The sequence below is a fragment of the Protomyctophum parallelum genome (genome assembly GCF_964188405.1).
Source record: "Protomyctophum parallelum genome assembly, chromosome: 6".
Classification (NCBI taxonomy): domain Eukaryota; kingdom Metazoa; phylum Chordata; class Actinopteri; order Myctophiformes; family Myctophidae; genus Protomyctophum; species Protomyctophum parallelum.
The window spans coordinates 40,641,767-40,663,032 of NC_139701.1; the positions used below are offsets into that span (position 1 = coordinate 40,641,767).

A 21,266-nucleotide genomic window follows, 5' to 3' on the forward strand; every position below is an offset into this window, starting at 1 on the left:
AATATATCTAAGGTACACATTTCACAGTGATGTATCCCCTTTAAATGATGTCTAAATAATAACTAAAATATATCTAAGGTACACATTTCACAGTGATGTATCCCCTTTAAATGATGTCTAAATAATAACTAAAATATATCTAAGGTACACATTTCACAGTGATGTATCCCCTTTAAATGATGTCTAAATAAATATATCTAAGGTACACATTCCACAGTGATGTATCCCCTTTAAATGATGTCTAAATAATAATAAATATATCTAAGGTACACATTCCACAGTGATGTATCCCCTTTAAATGATGTCTAAATAAATATATCTAAGGTACACATTCCACAGTGATGTATCCCCTTTAAATGATGTCTAAATAAATATATCTAAGGTACACATTCCACAGTGATGTATCCCCTTTAAATGATGTCTAAATAAATATATCTAAGGTACACATTCCACAGTGATGTATCCCCTTTAAATGATGTCTAAATAAATATATCTAAGGTACACATTTCACAGTGATGTATCCCCTTTAAATGATGTCTAAATAAATATATCTAAGGTACACATTCCACAGTGATGTATCCCCTTTAAATGATGTCTAAATAAATATATCTAAGGTACACATTCCACAGTGATGTATCCCCTTTAAATGATGTCTAAATAAATATATCTAAGGTACACATTCCACAGTGATGTATCCCCTTTAAATGATGTCTAAATAAATATATCTAAGGTACACATTCCACAGTGATGTATCCCCTTTAAATGATGTCTAAATAATAATTTCACAGTGATGTATCCCCTTTAAATGATGTCTAAATAAATATATCTAAGGTACACATTCCACAGTGATGTATCCCCTTTAAATGATGTCTAAATAAATATATCTAAGGTACACATTCCACAGTGATGTATCCCCTTTAAATGATGTCTAAATAAATATATCTAAGGTACACATTCCACAGTGATGTATCCCCTTTAAATGATGTCTAAATAATAATTTCACAGTGATGTATCCCCTTTAAATGATGTCTAAATAATAATTTCACAGTGATGTATCCCCTTTAAATGATGTCTAAATAAATATATCTAAGGTACACATTCCACAGTGATGTATCCCCTTTAAATGATGTCTAAATAAATATATCTAAGGTACACATTCCACAGTGATGTATCCCCTTTAAATGATGTCTAAATAAATATATCTAAGGTACACATTCCACAGTGATGTATCCCCTTTAAATGATGTCTAAATAAATATATCTAAGGTACACATTTCACAGTGATGCATCCCCTTTAAATGATGTCTAAATAAATATATCTAAGGTACACATTTCACAGTGATGTATCCCCTTTAAATGATGTCTAAATAAATATATCTAAGGTACACATTTCACAGTGATGTATCCCCTTTAAATGATGTCTAAATAAATATATCTAAGGTACACATTTCACAGTGATGTATCCCCTTTAAATGATGTCTAAATAATAACTAAAATATATCTAAGGTACACATTTCACACTGATGTATCCCCTTTAAATGATGTCTAAATAAGCGGGGGGTTGATGTACTAGGAAACAAACAGCAAAATGTAACCTATGGGTAGTGGGTACAGTACAGTTTCATTAAGATGATGATGGCTGGGTTGGCGTGAACGTTGGACAGATTAGACTATTAGTCTGAACACTACACTACAGTCACAATATCACTAGGGGGGAGGGGGGGGTGTATGTGGAGAACAGCCACAGGGGAGTAATACCACAATGACCGCTTGGACCAACACAGCTACAGTATGCTGCTAAAGGCCTTTTCAGACGGGGAGCGACTGACGCGCCTAGTAATTCATTTTCAATGAGAGGCTTTGCGTTTATTTTGGATGCGCGGCGGAGAAGTTGAGGGGCGATTAATTACGCAAGCGCATTTTCACAGGCTCGGCCCCTTGAAATTGCCGCGCGCGCATGCTCGTTTCACGCCCCTCATGAGCAGACCTGTGTCTGCGTCATTTCCCTCGCTCCTCGTCTGAAGGGACATTAAAGGTTTCATGACATTAGTTTTAATTTATTTTTTCTTTGAGGTTTTATGACCTCAAATACACCCACACAACCTGAACTTTGAACATTCAGTGGATTTTCTGTGCCCTGGGGTTTTCTCTGTATGTTCTGAAGCCGTTTGAGCTGCAAAGAAAACGGGGCAAACCGGCCTCAACAGTGACATCTGCTGGCAAATTGTTATGTCATATATGGGACTTGTGGACTCTTACATTCACAGTTCACAGGAAAAGCTAAGCACACCAGAAAACCCCAGACCACAGAAAATATACTGAATGTTTAAAGGTTTTTTGGGTGCAATAGAGCTCAGAAAACTTAAAAAAATAACACTTTTAAATGTCACAATCCCTTTAATACAGAGAACAGCAACAGTCTTGTCTTTGGGGTTTGGTTTCTGAATTGGTTGCAGAGCACTCTTACCCAACGTGCATTCCGGGGAGTGGACGGGAAGAAATAAAATAAAACAAAACATCAGCAGAGAAGCAATGGCGACGTAATGACAAGCAAGTCAGATCACGTCAACAAAAACCCTTGGCCAACACTCTTTGGTGACTCCTTGGTGTATTCTACCCTCTACAGGCGATTTGAAGCTTTGCCGTGGTTCATTTGGAACTTACTTTTTTATACATTTTTCTTGTTCATCAATTTCATCATATTTGTGTCAAAGGCCTGGACAAGCAACGTGTTGCTTGTTTTTTACAGATTATGAAAATAGTAATCAGCATCAGAAAATGAGACCGATTACTGATTCGCATAAATCATATATATATATATATATATATATATATATATATATATATATATTTATTTATTTATTTATTTTAAAGAAAAGGATTCTACAGTAGAGGATAAACTGTAAATGGTGTTCTATATTCAAGCAGTGATTAATTTAGCATGTTGAGGTGTTCCAGCGCCACCTGGTGGTCACCAGTTTTGGCGTTGCCAATTAGCCCATTAAAAATAAAAGAAAGAAAATGTAATTCTATTATGCATGTCATAACCTGCACACCAGATATGGATTTAAAAAAAAAAAGAATATAAAAAAACTTGTCTTATCGTCCCTGGCAATCAGTGCATAATTGGATTCATCTCGTCTTGTCATCCCTGGCATTTAAACTGTATTAAGGAGTTTGTTTAAGTTTAATTAATTAATAATTAAGTTTCATCGTCACGTTCCGTCACCACAGTGGCTGGCGGTCACTCGCTCTCACCACCAGTGTTTTTTTTTCCAGCAATATTTTAGTTTAGTTTTAGTCATAGTCTCTTGAATAGTTTAGTTTTATTCACATTTTAGTCACCTGGAATGTTTTAGTGTTAGTCTAGTTTTAGTCGAAATATCATACGATTTTAGTCGACTAAATCTACAGTTGATTTAGTTGACTAAAATGTATTTTGGCGTGCCTTGATGCAGTCGTGATGACTGCTTTTACACTTTACGCTGAAAATAGCTGCGACGCGTTGTGAGCTTGAAGATCTGCTATTTTCAGCATGCAACGAAGTGTAAAAAGACTTCTACTGGATCTCTTGTCCACTTTAGTCCCTTCCTAACATTTTATCCTAGTTTTTATTCGTTGACAAAATTGTCAACATATTTAGTTTTAGTCATCATAGCTTAGTTTCCATTTAGTTTTCATCAGTTAAAAAAGGGAGTCGACGAACATTTTGTGTCATAGTATTATCCCATTTTGACCTGAGATCAGATTCTAAAAATGTCTTCTACATCAGTTTTCTGAAAAAGCTATGTTTCTATGTCAGTCGTTCTTCGACTTTTCAAAAATAGCAGACCTACAAGCTCTTAGCGCGCCACTCGGTGGCGCGCTATGAGCTTGTAGATCTGCTATTTTTCAATAGCTAAAGCATAGCATAATGCTAACACCAAAAAGGGGTTCCCGCCCCCAAAAGGGGTTATACGACGGAATCATCAACACCGCTGCTCACCACTGATGTTGAGGTCATAGTCCCCCGCCGTGATGACGTTGGCCACGCCCCCCTCAGCGGGCTGGCACGAGGACACCACGTCTCCGAGCAGCCGGCGCTGGGCGGGGCTGAGGGCGCCGCTGCAGTGGGCGGGGCGCGTCACCACGTTGTTCACGCTGATGCGCAGGTTCTTCACAGGCAGCACCTGGTTGTTGGGGTCCCGGATATGACCTGGAAGAGAAACGCACACAACGCACACACACACACACACACGCAGATTAAAGCTACTGGGTTTTACACGATAGTCCAATCGCAATTTTTATCCCACGATTTTGAAACCCATTTTTCACCCCTGTGTCAATCATCTAATGTGATCCTGGGCTCTACAACACCCTCCTCCAACCTAGTCCCCATATATGGGGGACAAGGGGAGAGCAACGGACTTGAACTCATGCTTCCTTCATGCCTGAGTGTCCAAGTTGCTCCTTTACACCTGACAGGGGGGAGTTTCCCTGGTTGGACGTAGCACGTGGAAGGAACACGTTATTCCAACCAGTTCCTTTCCCCTTCATCGGGCGCCCCGGCTGGCCAGGGGGAGGCAGTTTAGTGACCAGGATTACTGCATGTTTTTTGTGAGGGTACCTGCCCTAGGGGACACGGGGAGAACATGCAAACTCCACACAGAAAGGCCCTTTCGCCAACCCCGCCTTCGGGTATGGGCACTGAGTGCAGTACTTTCATCCGACGGATCATTGGTCCGAACGACAACCTACCTCCTCCCTCACCCTAACCCTAACCTCCCCCGGGGCAGACACCTAACCTAACCGCAACCCTCTCCCGACCCGCAGCGCACCTCGGAGCATTGCCCCGTCGGGCCTATGAGTTGTCGGACAAAAGGATGCCCCCCATGGGCACTGATGACGCGGAGGAGGAAACACGCCGCCAGCACCCACAGCGTCCCGAGCGGAAATCGAACCCAGGACCTTCTAGCTGTGAGGCGACAGCACTACCAACTGTGCCACCGTGCCCCCCAATCGTGTTCATGTTGAAAAAGAAAACTAATTGCAGATCTGCAAGTTTAAACTTGTAGATCAGCTATTTGTGCAATTTGTTTTACTTCTGTAAAGTATAAAACATTTATAAAAAAAATTCAGTAATTTCTTGGTACATTTCAGTTATTTGTCATATCTGCCCTGTGCACGTTTCTATTACGAAGCATAAAAGCCAAACACGTAATATTACAATTATTTGTGTGACAATTAATAATAGTCAACTTAAATCGTGACACCCCTAAATAAAGCTAAATAAAATCATCTCACGACTGAAAACAACAAGTCTTAATGTATGATTTGTGAAACGATGTGAAAGACTCGACTAACCAGCAGGCTCTTTCTGCCTTGTTCCGCCTTGGTTCAACCTTGTTTATGTTGAATTAGCTAAAAAAAACTAAAAACAAACATGATATGCCCAGTCACCATGCTGCAACTGTGATGTTCCATTTTACTGACAAATAAGAATTGAATGCACAGAATATCAATACGGTGGTTCTCAAACTTTGACAATATACAAATGGAACCAAATGGACCCAGTTTGATAAGCACTGGACTACATTAATGGTGAATGACAGGTGTCACTCTGGCCTTTCTTCTAGCAGCCATGGGGAAATTCCTGTTGGCAAGAACATAATGTCTGCAGCATCTAATCAAAGTCAGCAACTTGCAAGGCAAGGGGCTTCACTCTTCTCTGTCAACGCTCTCTGCACAGACAGACATGCCTTAAGAAATAAGATTAAGTGCTCCAGAGTCCAGACTGGACAGAAAAAAACAAATAACACAGACTGTCTCTTTCACTCAAGACGTTGCACTGAAATACCCCACTTTATTTCGGTAAGAACGTCCAACATAATGACTTTCTCTCTGTAGTAAACTCTGTACCCAGCCCCGAAATGAAATGGAACACAAACAAACCGAGTGAAACTTGCAGTGGAAATGGCAGGTGGACTGGATGCAGTGATTCATGTACCATGTCAAGTTGCTGCCAGCATCCATTTCAAAACACTGGTAGGCAGGGATGAGGCAATCAAGGGCATGCCACCCGTAGCCTTCAGGACACCATGCCTACACTCCTTACAGCACAACAGCAAACACAGGAGGACATCTGCCCCCCTTCCCTACTACGACACCCTCTGGCCAATGTTCCAAGTGAACTTGAGACACTTCTCCCTTGTCTCGGAGATAAGCTTTTCATATATTTTACAATCCAAGTGCTTCAAAACAAAAGTGAAACTTAACTGGAACTTGGTACCCACGGACGACTCCGAGCTATAGGTAAAACAGCCTTCCATTTTAACGCTCCTTTTACCTGCTGGAATCAATTGCAATGCCCTTTAAAAATGGACTCCACGGGGCAATTTAGAAACCTGCTAGCTAAACTAGTTCTAAATTGTCACCGTTTCAATGAAGTTGCTATTGTTGTTTTCATACTGTTATTTACTTGTTTTTTTTACATTGTATAATTCATTTTTACTGCTGTTCTTATCTTCATAATTATTATTGCACTGTTGAATTATGACTCTTGCATCATTGAAAATGAGGGCTTGCCCGCCCCTCAATGTATCTCAGGGAAAAGAATGAATGAATGAATGAATCTTACATAAAACTATCCCCTGCTTGTGTTGTTAATGTAGATTTCATGGCTGCTTTCTTCTATCCAGCTAAATTTCACTCTGGGTGGAGTAGGGAGGTTTATTGATTCATACCTAATCGAGATTTAAAAGCGTGGCGTTTTTCACTTTGTCTGTCGTTATAGTGGCACACGTCAGCATTTCCTCGCTTTGGTAGGAAAAAGCAGCGAGGATATTACCATAGTATTAGAACCGAGCATTTCTACTACATAATTCAGGGGTGGGCAACTTTGACGAGCTTGAGCTTGTAAAATCAGCTATTTTTGCTATATTTGAATTGAAATCCTGAATTATTTTTTTGACATTTTTTACCGGTAATTGTAATCCTGGAAAATAACTTTACGAACTAAATTTAAATACATTGGACACACAGAAAAGACAATTAAAGCAGGTCATGTTTGTATGTTTGAAATTGTAACAGCTGAAATCAATAATACATCAGTGTTCTGATATTAACCTGAGGGCCACATTAAGTGATGGTGGGGGCCGCATGTGGCCCCCAGGCCGCCAGTTGCCCATGTATGTACTAGATTATTCCAGTCTGAGTGGGAACTGCAGATGGTCACTTTGAAAAACAGACAGAGCGTGTTCCACTGCTGGAGCAGCACAGCACTGAATGAGGAACAAATTAATTCAATGTAATATTTGAATACATTATTTGATTGTTCGGCGAATTATTTTCATGTACATGACAACCCTCAGGTAATAAATGTTACTGGCATTAAATACTGAGCCATTTCAATAGTTTGCGTACATTAAAGGAATGAATAATGTCAAAATATTTCATTACAAATACCATTACAATCTATTTTAGATTGTTGCAATAAATGCAATAAATAAATATTGGAAAAATGAAGATATATTGTGTGGAGAATTTTGATGGTCCACTGAGGAAGCTTAAATAAATATGTGCTTAGGTCAAACAGAACAGAAGGTCCCCTCCTCAACGGCATGTCGTGGGTGGCCGTGTCAGAGACTTGAAATCAACGTGATGACTACTCTGTAGTGATGCACGGGCCAGCTTTTTTCCCATAACAATAAGATAAAAACGTAGCCTACTAACTGGCTTTTCAACACACAGCCAGTCCAGTCCATTCCAGTCAGTTGCTTTCAAGAGAGGGGAGGGGGGACTGGGCCTAGTTTCCCTATCGTTCATAATGTTGGCTTGGCTACTGACAGCAGATCGAGGAGACCTTAAAACAATAAAATAAGCAAATAAATATATGTAGTCAAAATGTCATATACAGAGAGAGAGAGAGAGAGAGAGAGAGAGAGAGAGAGAGAGAGAGAGAGAGAGACAGAGACAGAGACAGAGAGAGAGAGAGCCGTTGCGTTTACAATCAGTTGATGAAACGGATGGGAGCGAATAAAACCATAGCTAGCACATTCAGGTGGTTCAGTTTTAGTAGGATAGACAATTCATAGTTTGCCTGTCTTTTATAATTGTATAGAGGCTACAATACATGAGAGAACATTGAACGATGACTACAGTGTGTCCTGCCCAGTTTTAAGTGATAAAAGGTGACCACTGAAACAGTGGTCACCTTATCACCTAAAACTGGAGTATGAATTGGCCTAATCTAATTAAATGGTATGTACATAGTATGGTAAGGTAATGGTGCGTGGCTCACTCAAATGCAGAATAAATATTAAATAATGGACCTTGGCATGAAAGAGGTTGAAAACCACTGAAATGTGTGTAAGTTGAAGAAAGCTGAAGTGTAGTGGCGATCATAAAGTCGGCCTGCCTATCTGTCAAGATGTTGGAAATCTCAGAAGTACTTGTGTCAATCACAGGCTGCCTGTGCCGTGCCTTTTCAATTCATTGAATTTATTATACATTTATTATACTGGTTCTTGCATGCAGATTTTTGCAATACCATGAAATAACGAATAATCCTTTGCAGTTGCAATGTATACTTTAGTATAGAAGTGTTTTTGAGTACGTTGTGTTTATGCTTGTGCAATATAGACAACAGTAGTTAAGTAAGGGATAATATCTGCATAGGTAGGTATGTAGTTGGTGATTGTCGGGAGATAATTCACCGACAGGTGGTTAATCACCCTGTGAAGGTGAATTATATAATGATAATGATGAATGATATTATCCCGCTTAGTACATGGCTACATAAATTAATAAATTGACCCAAAACACAGATATTTCCTTGCTTGTGGTAATGAAAGTATTCCAGTGTCGCGCTGGCTGGCGTCTGCCCAGCTGCAGAACTGTTGGAAAACAGTGGGTACTGCTTCGTCAATTTCTCACAATTTTAAAAACATTATAAAAATTGAGAGCAATGTTTAGCTGTAAATGACATTGTGTGTGTGTGTTTACATGGCTGTCATGTTGGAAACAGCAGAAAAATCAAACAGGGCGCAGGCTCGCAGCAGGTGCTCCGGTCTGTTATAGAGCGGAGCGGTCATTATCCAGAAATAACAGACCGCTGAATTCGGCATGTTACTGTACTTCGAGCTGTAACTTGTTTCACACATCAGCAGTGGGGCGGCAGCGGCTCAGGGGTAGAGTAGCAGGCCTGGCCCGGCCAGATAGGAACCGCAAGGTTCCCAGTTCGATACCGGGCTACCCCAGAGTTGGTGTCGAAGTGTCCTTGAGCAAGACTAATTGCTCTCGATGAGCAGGTTGGTGCCTTGCATGGTTTCCTCCACCATGTGTATGCATGTATAATTGTATATGTATTGAATGGGTGAACATTCAATGTAAAGCGCTATATAAATACACCATGTGTGTTACGCTTACATATGCTTATGCAATAGAGACAACTAGTTATGCATGTTACTGTACTTCAAGCTGTAACTTGTTTCACAAATCACCAGTAAACATGCAAATTACACTCTGTGCAAAGACACAGCTTTCTATTTAGTATGGCCTTTAAGTGTAAAGTTTACACTTTACAGACATGCACAAGATCTTAGGGAGTCCATTGCTCTCCGTCCGACGTTGGGTTCAGTTGTCGCTAGAGTGTTTGTGAATGATGTCAGTTACTAGGTCAACAAATAAACACCATTTAAACAATTAGCCCATTCCTTTTCAATTTAATAATCCTTATTTGGGCCAATTAAGGGCACATCATAATCTATTTACAACATGTTAATGCATACAAGTTGAGTGGATCGCTGTAGTGTAGACATATCTGAATGATGCTTCAACAACAACAAAAACAACCAATGGTCCACGCAGCAACTAGGCTGCTTTAACAGAGGTGTGTGTGTGTGTGTGTGTGTGTGTGTGTGTGTGTGTGTGTGTGTGTGTGTGTGTGTGTGTGTGTGTGTGTGTGTGTGTGTGTGTGTGTGTGTGCTAGTCTCTAGTATAAAGCCTATAATAATCCTTGAGACATGGACTTTGGGCCTGCATTTGGCTGCAGCCACAGCCTCTTTAGCCAAGCAGCTAACACTGAGCAGCAATATAGGTGTAGGTGTGTATAAACCAAAGACAGCCACCCTAGAAGATGACGGCAGTGGTGTGGCAAACACTGGCCGCTCGGGTGTCACTCCCTCGGCCCTCTCGGGTGACACGTCGTAAAGACAACCGGGGAGAGAGAGGAGAGAGAGAGTGTAGCAGCGAGCTGGCTTCAGTTCCCACCTAACAAATGTTACGCGAGAATTGGTGTCCCGTGTAATTATGCAACGTCAAATGTCAAGAGACTTTGTTGGGGGAGTGACAATCAATGCGTGGTTCAACAATAACATCGAGCCTGACAGCTAACCAGCTTGTAGACCAGCTATTTTCAAAAGATGTTTATGCATATGAAAATGAGTGAATATTGACAGTGTAGTACTTTCTACTTTGGTAGCCTACTTTAACTATACTGTCTTGCTCAAGTGCATTTTTAATTCCAGTCCTTTTACTTGTACCAGAGTATCCGAGTATTTCTATATTGCAGTGCAATGCGAGTACTTTTCCGAATCACTACTAAAAAATTAAATACCACAAACCATAAACCATTATTTTCGCGGCGATCACGGAATTCGATGGGGCACCGACCCCGGCGTACCACCGGCTTCCTGTCATCAGACTGACTGCTAGCATAATAGCATGGCTGGGTCGGTTGGTGTATGTGTGTGTGTGTGTGTGTGTGTGTGTGTGTGTGTAAACCTAACGTCAACTGCCCAACAGACAGAAAGCTAAGGTTAAACCACCACAGACAGAACAGACGTGTTTACCGGGGGTGACAGCCCCCCACCGCCGGCCGCCCGCCGGCGCTGAGTCACGGGCCCACCCCGGGCTCCGAGTCACTCACCCTCGGACGTCAGGCGGCAGAAGGGCCGCAGCAGCTCGGCGAAGCCCAGGTTGTTCCTGCGGGTCAGCCTCTCCGCATCCTCGCTGCACAGCACGGCCACCATGGGGACGAAGGAGTCCTGGATGAACTCCACCACGGACTGCACGCACTGGGCCATGGCTCGGCTGGAGGAGTGAGTGGACCCGGGACCGAGGGGGGGAGGACCACCGGGGGGGGGTGGACCACCCAGACAGAGTCAGTCGAAGAGCCGGGTGGTGGTGGTGGTCTGTGTGTTGGGAGGGTTTAATAGTGTGATGAACCTAGACTCACTGTTGAGTTGCAAAACAACTCCCCTCCTGTCAGTGAGCAGCAGCCATGTTGGATGATTCTCTCTCTCTCTCTCTCTGCTTCCTGACTGAGGAGCGAGCGAGCGGCGGCGCGGTCACGTGATCAGCTGACAAGGGTGGGAGCGTTTCCCAAAGAGTGGGTCGCGGACCCGTGTTTGGGTCGCGAGTAAATATTAAATTTTTTGTTACTTTTTTTGTCTTTACATTTTATATATATATATATATATATATATATATATATAGCACCTTTCCAAAACAAATGAATATCATGGAAAAGTTGGTTTATTTCCATAATTCCATTAAAAAAATACTTTAATAGATTATAGATTCAGTGCACACACACCGTAAATATTTTCAAGTGTTTATGTGTTTATCTTTACACATTTTTGGCTTCCAGCTCATAAAACCCACTAAGAATTTGGCTACTGTGAAGAAATCACCATTTACTCCTCAGTTTTTGCAGAGCATGAATGTTTTAATCTGAATGCCACATTAAGAAATTAGGATCACATCAAATCAATCAAAATATGGTAAACAGAAATGTCAATCTTCAATACTTGGTTGTAATTGTAAACACAAACATTAAAAGCTGGACATAGGATGTGATTGGGCGGAATGAGATGATGTATTATGATAAGAGCGCCCCTCACTTCACACGGGTGTGATTTCTTTTGTTATTTTTTGTTATAAGGTTTTAATGTATTGGTTGGTTTCATCATCAAAAACAAATAAAGAATGGCTACATTTTAATTTATGTGTAAAGCTAGCTAAGGCAGTTATCAAATTGATTATGCATATACCTCATTTACGTTTATTATCATTATTGTTGACAAAACATTATATGTTTGCCAGTATGGAGGATAAAGTCGATCTGTAAAAGATATTCTGTTAATTCTGTAATTCTTTGCTTTTAGATAACTGCTGCTTTCGACACAATAGAGCACTTTTTTCCTAGAGCACTATATCTATGCAAGAAAAAACACAGGCCACACCTTTAACCCCAAATAGTGAGGAACAAGCTGCACCCCATATCAACTATCTGTTCATCACTGCCCTCTCAAAGGGACTCCATTGGGACAATTGGATTGCTTTTCCACAAGGTGGTGGTGGGGTGTCGGACTTTAAGTTAACTTGTTATGCTTGAATAAATCCTGTGCATTCACCTTTTATATAAATAAAGTAAAATAAACTAACAATAAAAAACAAACCTCTCTGACCGCAAAAGAAAAAGTCTATAAAATAAACAAATGGGTGAATGAGTGAATAAAAATAATTGCTGAATAAATACAAATAAAAATAAAATAAATAACAAAAATTAGGCTCTACCTCCCAGAAAGACGCTTTGCTGGAGAACCTTGAAAAAAGAAATACTTAAAAAATGAATACAATAAAATCAGGACTCTGGCTCCCCAAAAGCCGCTACGTTAGACAGGGGAGAACCCCCAAATCTTAACCACAAAACCTTTAAAAGACTCTAAAAAAAACAAAATGATAATGAAATAAAATCTGGTCTCCCCAAAAGCCGCTATGTTAGACAGTGGAGAACACCCCTGAATCTTAACACCAAATCTCAAAAGACTTGACGAAATAATAATACAATTAAATATGGGCTCTGGCTCCCAAAAGCCCCTTCGCTAGATAGTGGGGGGAACCCCACTAATCTTAAGACCAAATCTCGAAAAAGATTTAATTAATAAAAGAAAATAGGGGCTCTGGGCTCCCCAAAAGCCCCCATGCTAAGACAGGGAGAAACCCTGTAAGACTTGATAACAAGAATAAAATAAAATAGGGACTCTGGCTCCCCAAAAGCCCCCTTGCTAAGACAGGGGAGAAACTCCCCTGTCAGTGTTAATCGCCAAGCACAATAGAATGTAAAACAAAGCGCAGTATAATGTCTAGTCCCTTTTATGGTTATGAGGGAAGCCTCGAGCAGCCAGGTCATGAGGGAACGGTTGATTACTCATGTCTGGTCTGTACTCCTGCTTCCGGTAAGCCGGGACTTGCCAGGGTTTCAGGTGTGGTATTCCTAGAGCTCGGCCCCTGCAGGGGTAAGGATACACATAGATTGTAGGATGGGAGTGGCAATTACAATTGACAGTTAGTCCTGGCAAGCCTGGAGCCTTGCATGGAACGTTATACGTCTCAATGTTTGTCTGGTGACAAATGTGACTATGAATGTTCTCATTTCTGGTGGCCTGGATGCCGTCTGCGTTGACTCGCTTGAGCTCTCTGATTTCGGTGCTAAGAGACTGGTTGAGGCGAGGATACCGTATGGCTGACGCCGGGCCTCGGATGCGTAGACCATATTGATTAGGGAAACAATCGTTTGGCCCTGGGCGGTCTGTTGGACTTATGAGGTCACTAGGATTCTTTACTTCAAAAACTTTTGGTTGAATATGTTGACGTTTATTCTTCTCTATGGTAGCTCTCTTCTGTCTAAAGTCTTCACGCTGAAAGTGGTTCCGGTCAAAGCGATTGCATACCTTGGCCTCTGGTTTGATCCCAATTGTCTCTCGGTTCACATTTCCATAAGGTTGCCGATAACACTTTCCACAATCATTAGCTGTCAGGTCACCGGTCCAGTGGCTGCTGTTTTCAATTGGATTTGGGATTCTCCAACAATCTTTCTCATATTGTTCAGTGTCATCATCATTGTCATCCTTATTGTGATGCCACTTAGAGTGGCGACTGTGGCATCGTTCTGACTCCGGTTGGGCGGCATGCCTCCGCCGGCTGCTCATCTGGAGGTCTTGTGGTATCCTCCTCCTACTAGGACTGCAGGTAGTGTGTAAGTGCAATTAATTTAACTTTAACTTACACAGCTATTATACGAGCAGTGTGTGACGTCAGATGTGACGCCTAAAGAAAGCGATGCCATTCCATGAGTTCTTGAAGCCATCTTTGATGTTGGTACTGTGACGTCAGCACCCAATGTCAGAGTCTGTGGGCGCCAGTCTGACTGCCCTGTCAAGACAGACAGTGAGTGAACCCAGATGCAGAACACAGACCAGATGTATAGAGACAAGCTAAATACTATCAGAGTCTTTCATTAAAGAACAGAGGTACAGGATGTACAGTCGGTCCTCCTTGTACATCTCTGCTTTCTTCTGTCCAGCTTTGGAGCTGTGTGGGAGGCTGTCAGGCTGACTGATAGATGAGAACTAGTGCTACTGGAGGTCAAGAATGAATCAGCACCACCGTTGGGCTCTGCTATTAGTTCTGTTCCCCATGGGGGGTTGTTATTGTATATCTATCTCCCTGCTTTTAATGGTTGTATAATTGTGCCGATCAGGGAGAAAAAGAGCCGAACGCTAAGATAAAATATTATATGCACACTTGTATTCTCATTCTAGATAATAAATATTTGTTCAGTCTATTTGTGACTGAAATAAGCACTTTGGTAATAACAAATAGGTATGAGCGATATATTTTGTGGGCTCTGGAGGGCACCTTCTTTTCAGTAATAAACCCAAGAAAGTGGATCACATCACTCCAGTTCTCTGATCTTTACAAGATCTTCCTGTCTGCCATGAAATGATTTCAAAATATTACTGTATATTAAGCATTTAATGGTTTAGGGACAGCCAAATTACTTGTCTGATTTAGTGCTACATCAAAAACCACCCAGACCTCTCAAAAATAATGTATATGGTTGCTTTTGTGGCGTGATTTAATCATTTTCTTTCTTCAGATAGTCTAAATGATTGATTGTAAATTTTCCACTATTGTCAAACAACTCCATCATTTAAATATTCAGAGATGGGGCTCTCAGAATGCATATGTAGATCAGTCCATACATACCATAGTCCAGAGTCACCAACACTTTGGTTCTTAACAATGTATTTGGTAGAGTTGTTTGAAAAGCTTTTGAGTTTTGATACAGTGCCTAAAATGCTGGTATCGGTATTGTGGAGTATGCTAGCTGAAAGCTAGTCTATAGTATTCAAGTATTCAAAAGTATAAAGATACATGATTCTTCGAAACTTTGAAATGTTCCAAAAAAATGCAAAATATTAGTTTCCAAAAATGGTGTAAATAGATGATCAACTATTTTCACTATTTTAAATAGGGTTTAAGTGGATAATTCATGTCTTTTTTTTCCTGCAAACGTAGTGAAGTCAAAAGTAAAATATCTGACTTTGTGTAGTATAGAGTGAAAGGCAGGAACTCCCAAAAAACAAATGCTCAAGTAAAATACAGATACTAAAAAAAAGTCACACCCGTGTGAAGTGAGGGGCGCTATTATCATCATACATCATTACATTCTGGCCAATCACAATTTGCATCCTCACTTTTCCGTCTTCACTTTTCTGGCCCTGTACTTTTGTCTTCAATATGTAGGCTACTTTGCTCAGCCAAGCAAAACATCGCTATGGGGTGATCAGCTAATCACAAGCCAATGTTTGTACCCGGAAAGCCGGTTTGTACCCGGAAAGCTGGGCATATGGTTAACCTTATTTCAATGGTAGTGGATGGAGAGAAAGGATTTTTGTCCAACCAAGAAACAGCACAACCACGGGCGTCTTTCTCCATGTCAGAGGTTTGTGTCTCTCTGGAGGTCTATTACTCCAATAGACCCCCAGATGCATGGTTATAATATGCAAATACCAAATGTCTTCCTGGTGTATTCCCAGCTTCTCCCTGAAAGCTCAAAGTCAAAATCAACCAATGCTCTTATTATCATACAAAAAGCCACGGGTGTTAAGAGGTCCAAGTATTGTATCTCTTGAGTATTGCGCAATGTCTGACACCAAATCTCCCACCCAATCACAGCGGTCAATCACAATTTGCGTCCTCACTTTTCCGTCCGTTCAATGTTTATGTTTACACAAACCCGGAAAGCTGGGCATAGGAGGGGCTAGCGCCCATCAAAAGATCACACCCTGAGGGGCTCTCTTATCATCATACATCGTCATATATCATCTCATTCTGGCCAATCACAATTTGCGTCCTCACATTCCTGCCCTCACTTTTTATCCTCAATACGTACTTTGCTCTGCCAAAATCATCTCAATTCCGTGCTCAGCCAATCAAATCATCGCTAATATTCACACAAACACACAAAGCTGGGCATAGGAGGTGTTTCTAGCAGTGTTAGCGAAGTAAGTGTACTTTGTTAACACGGCTAGAAACAAGTAGGCCTAATTTTTTAAAAGTCAATAGATCAATGACAGTCGGAGAAGGCCTGAAACTTCGAACAAATGGATTAGTATTCTAATTGACATCTTTCTTTGTACAGCATTTATACAACAAATTAAAAATTACAGAATGGTTAAACACAAAAAAGAACATTACCAGAAACACAAAACAGGTCTGTACTGTAACTCTGAGAGTTATGGGGGTCGTTGCAAATAACACATTTGAAATCCTGGAGACTGACGACATTCAGTAATTGGGTCTTATGATCAAAATAAGAACATTATAACGGTGTGTAAAACTGAAAATCAATCGGACAAGGCCAAGTCTACGCCACGGACGCATTTGCCCGTGTATGCGTATGCGGACATAATGATGACCGCTGGGCCAAAGTTGTTTCCATTGTGGTCCATTAAACTTACCAGCTCAGTGGCCTTGTGGTTAGAGTGTCCGCCCTGAGACTGGGAGGTTTGGGTTCAATCCCTGGCCGGGTCATACCAAAGACTGTAAAAATGGGACCCAGTGCCTCCCTGCTTGACACTCAGCATCAAGGGTTGGATTGGGGGTAAGTGCCTGCGACATACTAGCGTCATGTCCAGGGGGTGTACTTGTACATCAAGCTGCCTCACACTACAGAAACAGGAGATAGGCTCCTGCCCTATGGGCCTCATGGCTCGGCAAGGCTACTTACTTACCATTAAACTTTCAGCAACTCAAACAACTAGACAAAACAACAAATACATTACATCAGATACAACAAGCAATAAGAAAATAACTATATGCAATACGCACAATAAGCCATAGAAACACAGGACACTGAAGTTTAACAAATGACCATTATAGCTGACCCTAACCTAATCTCAGTAAAACTATAGTCTACCTAAACCTTAACCCTATCCCTGACCTGAGAAAATATAAATCAAAACACAGTTGAGAACAATTCATGATAATATAACAAAGGAGGTGGTGGGAGGGTGGGGCAGGGATACGATACGACGCACGCCACCACAAGAGGCGAAGCAAAGCTCACCGAGTTGTTCACCGAAGTCATCAATAATAGTTACAAATAATACATTTCAAATACAGTGTTAATCGCCAAGCACAATAGAATATAAAATGCAGAAAAAATAGAGACTAGAAGTCATAAATAATACATTTCAATTACAGAGTTAGGCTGCTAATCGCCAAGCGCAATATAATGTAAACAAGTGCAGAAAAAATGGAGACAGAAACAGAAGATACAGACAGTTGGTGATAGTCAGCCAGACGAGTCATGGTGAAACAAAAACATCAGACTGCACAGGAATGTCCGGTCAAAATGACGAGCCTAGAAGTGCAAAGCAGAAGAAACCAATTCACAGGAAGAATCAACAGGGTCTTAAAAAAGTAATTCTTATGAAGTCTAACATGCAATCTAAACATACATACTTGTATTGCACAAACAATGCATAATTATAATAATTATACTGTTTTACAATCTTTTGGGTGCTTTTTAACTTAAAATACCCAATTACTACTTAACTTATTATAATGGACTACAGCTACGAAAACTATATGTTATGATTATGGCTAAATAAAAAGTATGTGATGAACTATGATATTTACTTTAGAGGTCATTATGAATGGCTTTGTAATGTGTAGCTACTATATGTATTATGAGTACTTGACCTTATGTGATAAAATGTGTGTGATTATTGCTATAAAGCATTACGAATATTTATGAGTTCTTATAACTATATGAACTATATTATATACTATAATTATACTAGGCCTATGTAAGTATATGGTGGTTCCTTCTCAGTTTGTATCAGGTCCTTCGTCTTCACGTCCAGACTCGGTGCTCGTCGTTTCAGATATTACGTCCTCTGAACACAATGCAACATTATGTACTAAACTAACATGGCAAATGTTTGCATTACACTTACAAACGGACGGTGTGCAAGCTGAGGTTAACCATGTCTCCTAATCTCTGGCATTGCTCCTCTCTCAAAGGGCCGTCGGGAGTATTGACTCATTGACTGGGAGTCACGGTAATGGTTCGAGTGAACGTAGATCCAACTGCATGTCACGGCCAGGTAAGCTAAGAGACGCCAAGAGACTTCAGGGGAGGTATGGTATGGCAACACTCTAGAACCAAAACAGTTCAACAATTCAACTGTCTAACCAGAACCATACGTCCACTTATTGTAATGTACCTTCTGGCAGCTGATACTATTTTCAATGAACAGATCGTCTGTCTCATTGTCTTGAAGGTCATCAACATTTGACATTGTACCCATGACAGCATCTCATGGGTGATCCTAGGGTAAGTGCAGCATCTGGTCTTCCAAAGAGGTATGAGTCATCATCACAGAAACCCTGTTTCTGTCTATTCTGAACAAGTTTATGGATGACTGAGCAGGAGAGAGACCTTATTCTCTCACGTGTCTTTGATACCTCTCTCTCTTGTGATTGTGAACACAATTTGAACACAATATAAGTTCACAGTATCACTGTGGCTATAGATCGTTCCAGTTCTTCTGGGCGGCTGTGGCTCAGGAGGTAGAGCAGGTCGTCCAATGATCCATGGGTCGGCGGTTTGAATCCCGGCTCCTCCTGTCTACATGCCGAAGTGTCCTTGGGCAAGACACTGAACCCCAAATTGCTCCCGATGTGCTGGTTGGTACCTTGCATGGCTTCCGCCGCAATCGGTGTATGAATGCATGTGTGAATGGGTGAATGTAATGCACAATCTATGTAAAGCGCCTTGGATAAAGGCGCTATATAAATGCACCATTTACCATTTCTGAGATTTTGTGCACCCTGAAGATTGGTTTGATGCTCTCTTCTGTGCATATTGTATGCTGCTCTCATCTTCCGTAAAGGATTGGTTTGATACTCTCTTCTGTGCATATTGTATGCTGCTCTCATCTTCCGTAAAGGGGAGATGGGGTTTATTTCGCTTTTCTTCTCTGCGAGGTCCTGAGGTTCTTGATGACTTCAAAACTAGAGATGGCTGCACTCGTTTTCTCCCCTCCGCCAACTTTTATGTTGTCGGGATAAGGATATGGAAATGGATCCCTTTGGTAGATAGGATCAACCCCTTGAAGCTTCAGGTCAAATCTCTGTAATTCCTGCCTCCGGTAAGGTGGGGGTTGCCACTGTTTCAGGAAAGGTATCCCTATAGCTGGACCCTGCCTGCAGGGGTAGGGGTAGTCCACGGGATTTGGCGGGTGACATTTGATTGCGGGGCAGGTGGTTTTTCCTGGAGCCTTTTGACCTGGACCCCTGCACGGAACCTGATAGGTGTTAACGTTTGACTGATAGCAGATGTGATTGTTCACAACTAGAGAGTTGTATGGCGTCGGGCTGATGGGATGCTTGGTTCGTCTGAGCTCTACGATGTCAGTGGCGAGATCATGGTTGTGCCGAGGAAACCGTCCCTCCGAGGCGGGACCCCGCATGCGAAGACCATATCGATTGGGAAAACAATCCCTTGACGACGGATGTTCTGATCCCTTAGCCATGAGGCCGCTAGGAGTGTTTACTTCAAACACGGTCGGTTTAATTAAACTACGTTTCTTCTTCTCTAGCTGAGCTCTCTTCTGTCTGATGTCTTCGCGCCCTAGGTAGCGGTCAAAGCGCTTACATATATCGGTCTCCGGAGCGACCCCGAGGCTCCCCCGAGTCTGGTTCCCGAGAGGCTGCCTATAGAATCTGCCACACTCGCTGGCGGTCAGGTCACCGGTCCAATGGCTGCTGTTTTCGATCGGATTGCACGTGCTCCGATACTGGACCTCGTGTTCGGTGTCGCCGTCGTCCGTGTCGTCTTCCTCTCCCCCACCGTGGTGACGGTCGTAACGAGGACATATGCGCTGCTCCAACTGCATTTGCAACCCACGCCTCCTGTAGGTGGTCATCTTGTCTTCTGATTCTCTGCTGGATCTAATAGTATGAGCCTTGAGTACAATGAGCCCCACATCCACCCACGCAGCTATTATACCAGTGGGCGCTACGTCATGGCTGTGACGTCACTCTAAACACAGGTTCATTTTCATTCCGCGACACCTAGAGGGGGAGAGCTGTCCAGGATCCTTGGATTGATTGATTGATGAGCTCGCCATATCAAAGTAACCTTTGATATAAGCCTCCTGGAGTGCTGGGTTCAGGTGTGTACATATTGTATACGTACATGTTTTGGCAGCCTTAATAAAATATGACCCTGACAAGCTTGTGTTGTGATATTTATTTTATAAATAAAGTCCTCCAAAATGGTGCCATACAAATGATGGTAGCGGAGTACTGCTGCATTATTCTCCATTTTACTGAACGCTTTCAGCCCCTTTTACAAACAGATTTAGATCAATCGTTTTGCACTGGCCGACACATTAGTGTTCTCATCTTTGAATTCAAACACATTAGATTTATTTGTTCCTGTCCAATCCATGAACAATAATTTGAATTTCATGCACAGTATTTATTCTGTGAATAATGCAATTTTTGCTAAACCAGCGCAGTCCCCATATCAGAGAACTTACTGTATGTGATGCTCCAGCCTAGGATAGAGCGCTCATGGTTTTGACATTATGGAAAAAGAGTTTCAAGCAGTGTGTGAAATTCCTGAATTCATAGATTATTATTATTGCTAATCAGAATTCACTCGTGCGATTCAGAATTCAGTTCAAAGCAAAACCATTGTTGTATACTGCTCAAAAACAAATTCCGCTGGTTCCTATATGCAGCGAGGACATTTGTTAAATCAACACCCAACATTTCAAGAAACAGTATTAACCTTAAAATACATAAATTAATACATTTCCTGTGTTGTATTCATGGAGATTATTCTTTTTTGGTTTTGTCGCATTCCTGAGCCAATAATTTGATGACTCCGGTATGAGAATCAATGAAACCACCATCAAA

General features: G+C 41.5%; 1 protein-coding gene across 4 annotated transcripts in view; it reads right to left on the reverse strand.

Annotated features, from left to right (window-relative positions):
* The window catches only part of trappc8 (trafficking protein particle complex subunit 8), a 74,672-nt gene extending 63,390 nt beyond the window's left edge, over nucleotides 1–11,282 (reverse strand). For all 4 annotated transcript variants that reach the window (XM_083767084.1, XM_083767083.1, XM_083767082.1 and 1 more), the window contains exons 1-2: nucleotides 10,906–11,282; nucleotides 3,985–4,194 (exon numbers count right to left, since the gene is read on the reverse strand). In XM_083767084.1, coding sequence (XP_083623210.1) covers nucleotides 3,985–4,194; nucleotides 10,906–11,062 — 367 coding nt within the window. In that variant the 5' untranslated portion in view covers nucleotides 11,063–11,282. The remainder of the gene's footprint in view (nucleotides 1–3,984; nucleotides 4,195–10,905) is intronic.
* Between the last annotated feature and the right edge of the window lie 9,984 nt (nucleotides 11,283–21,266).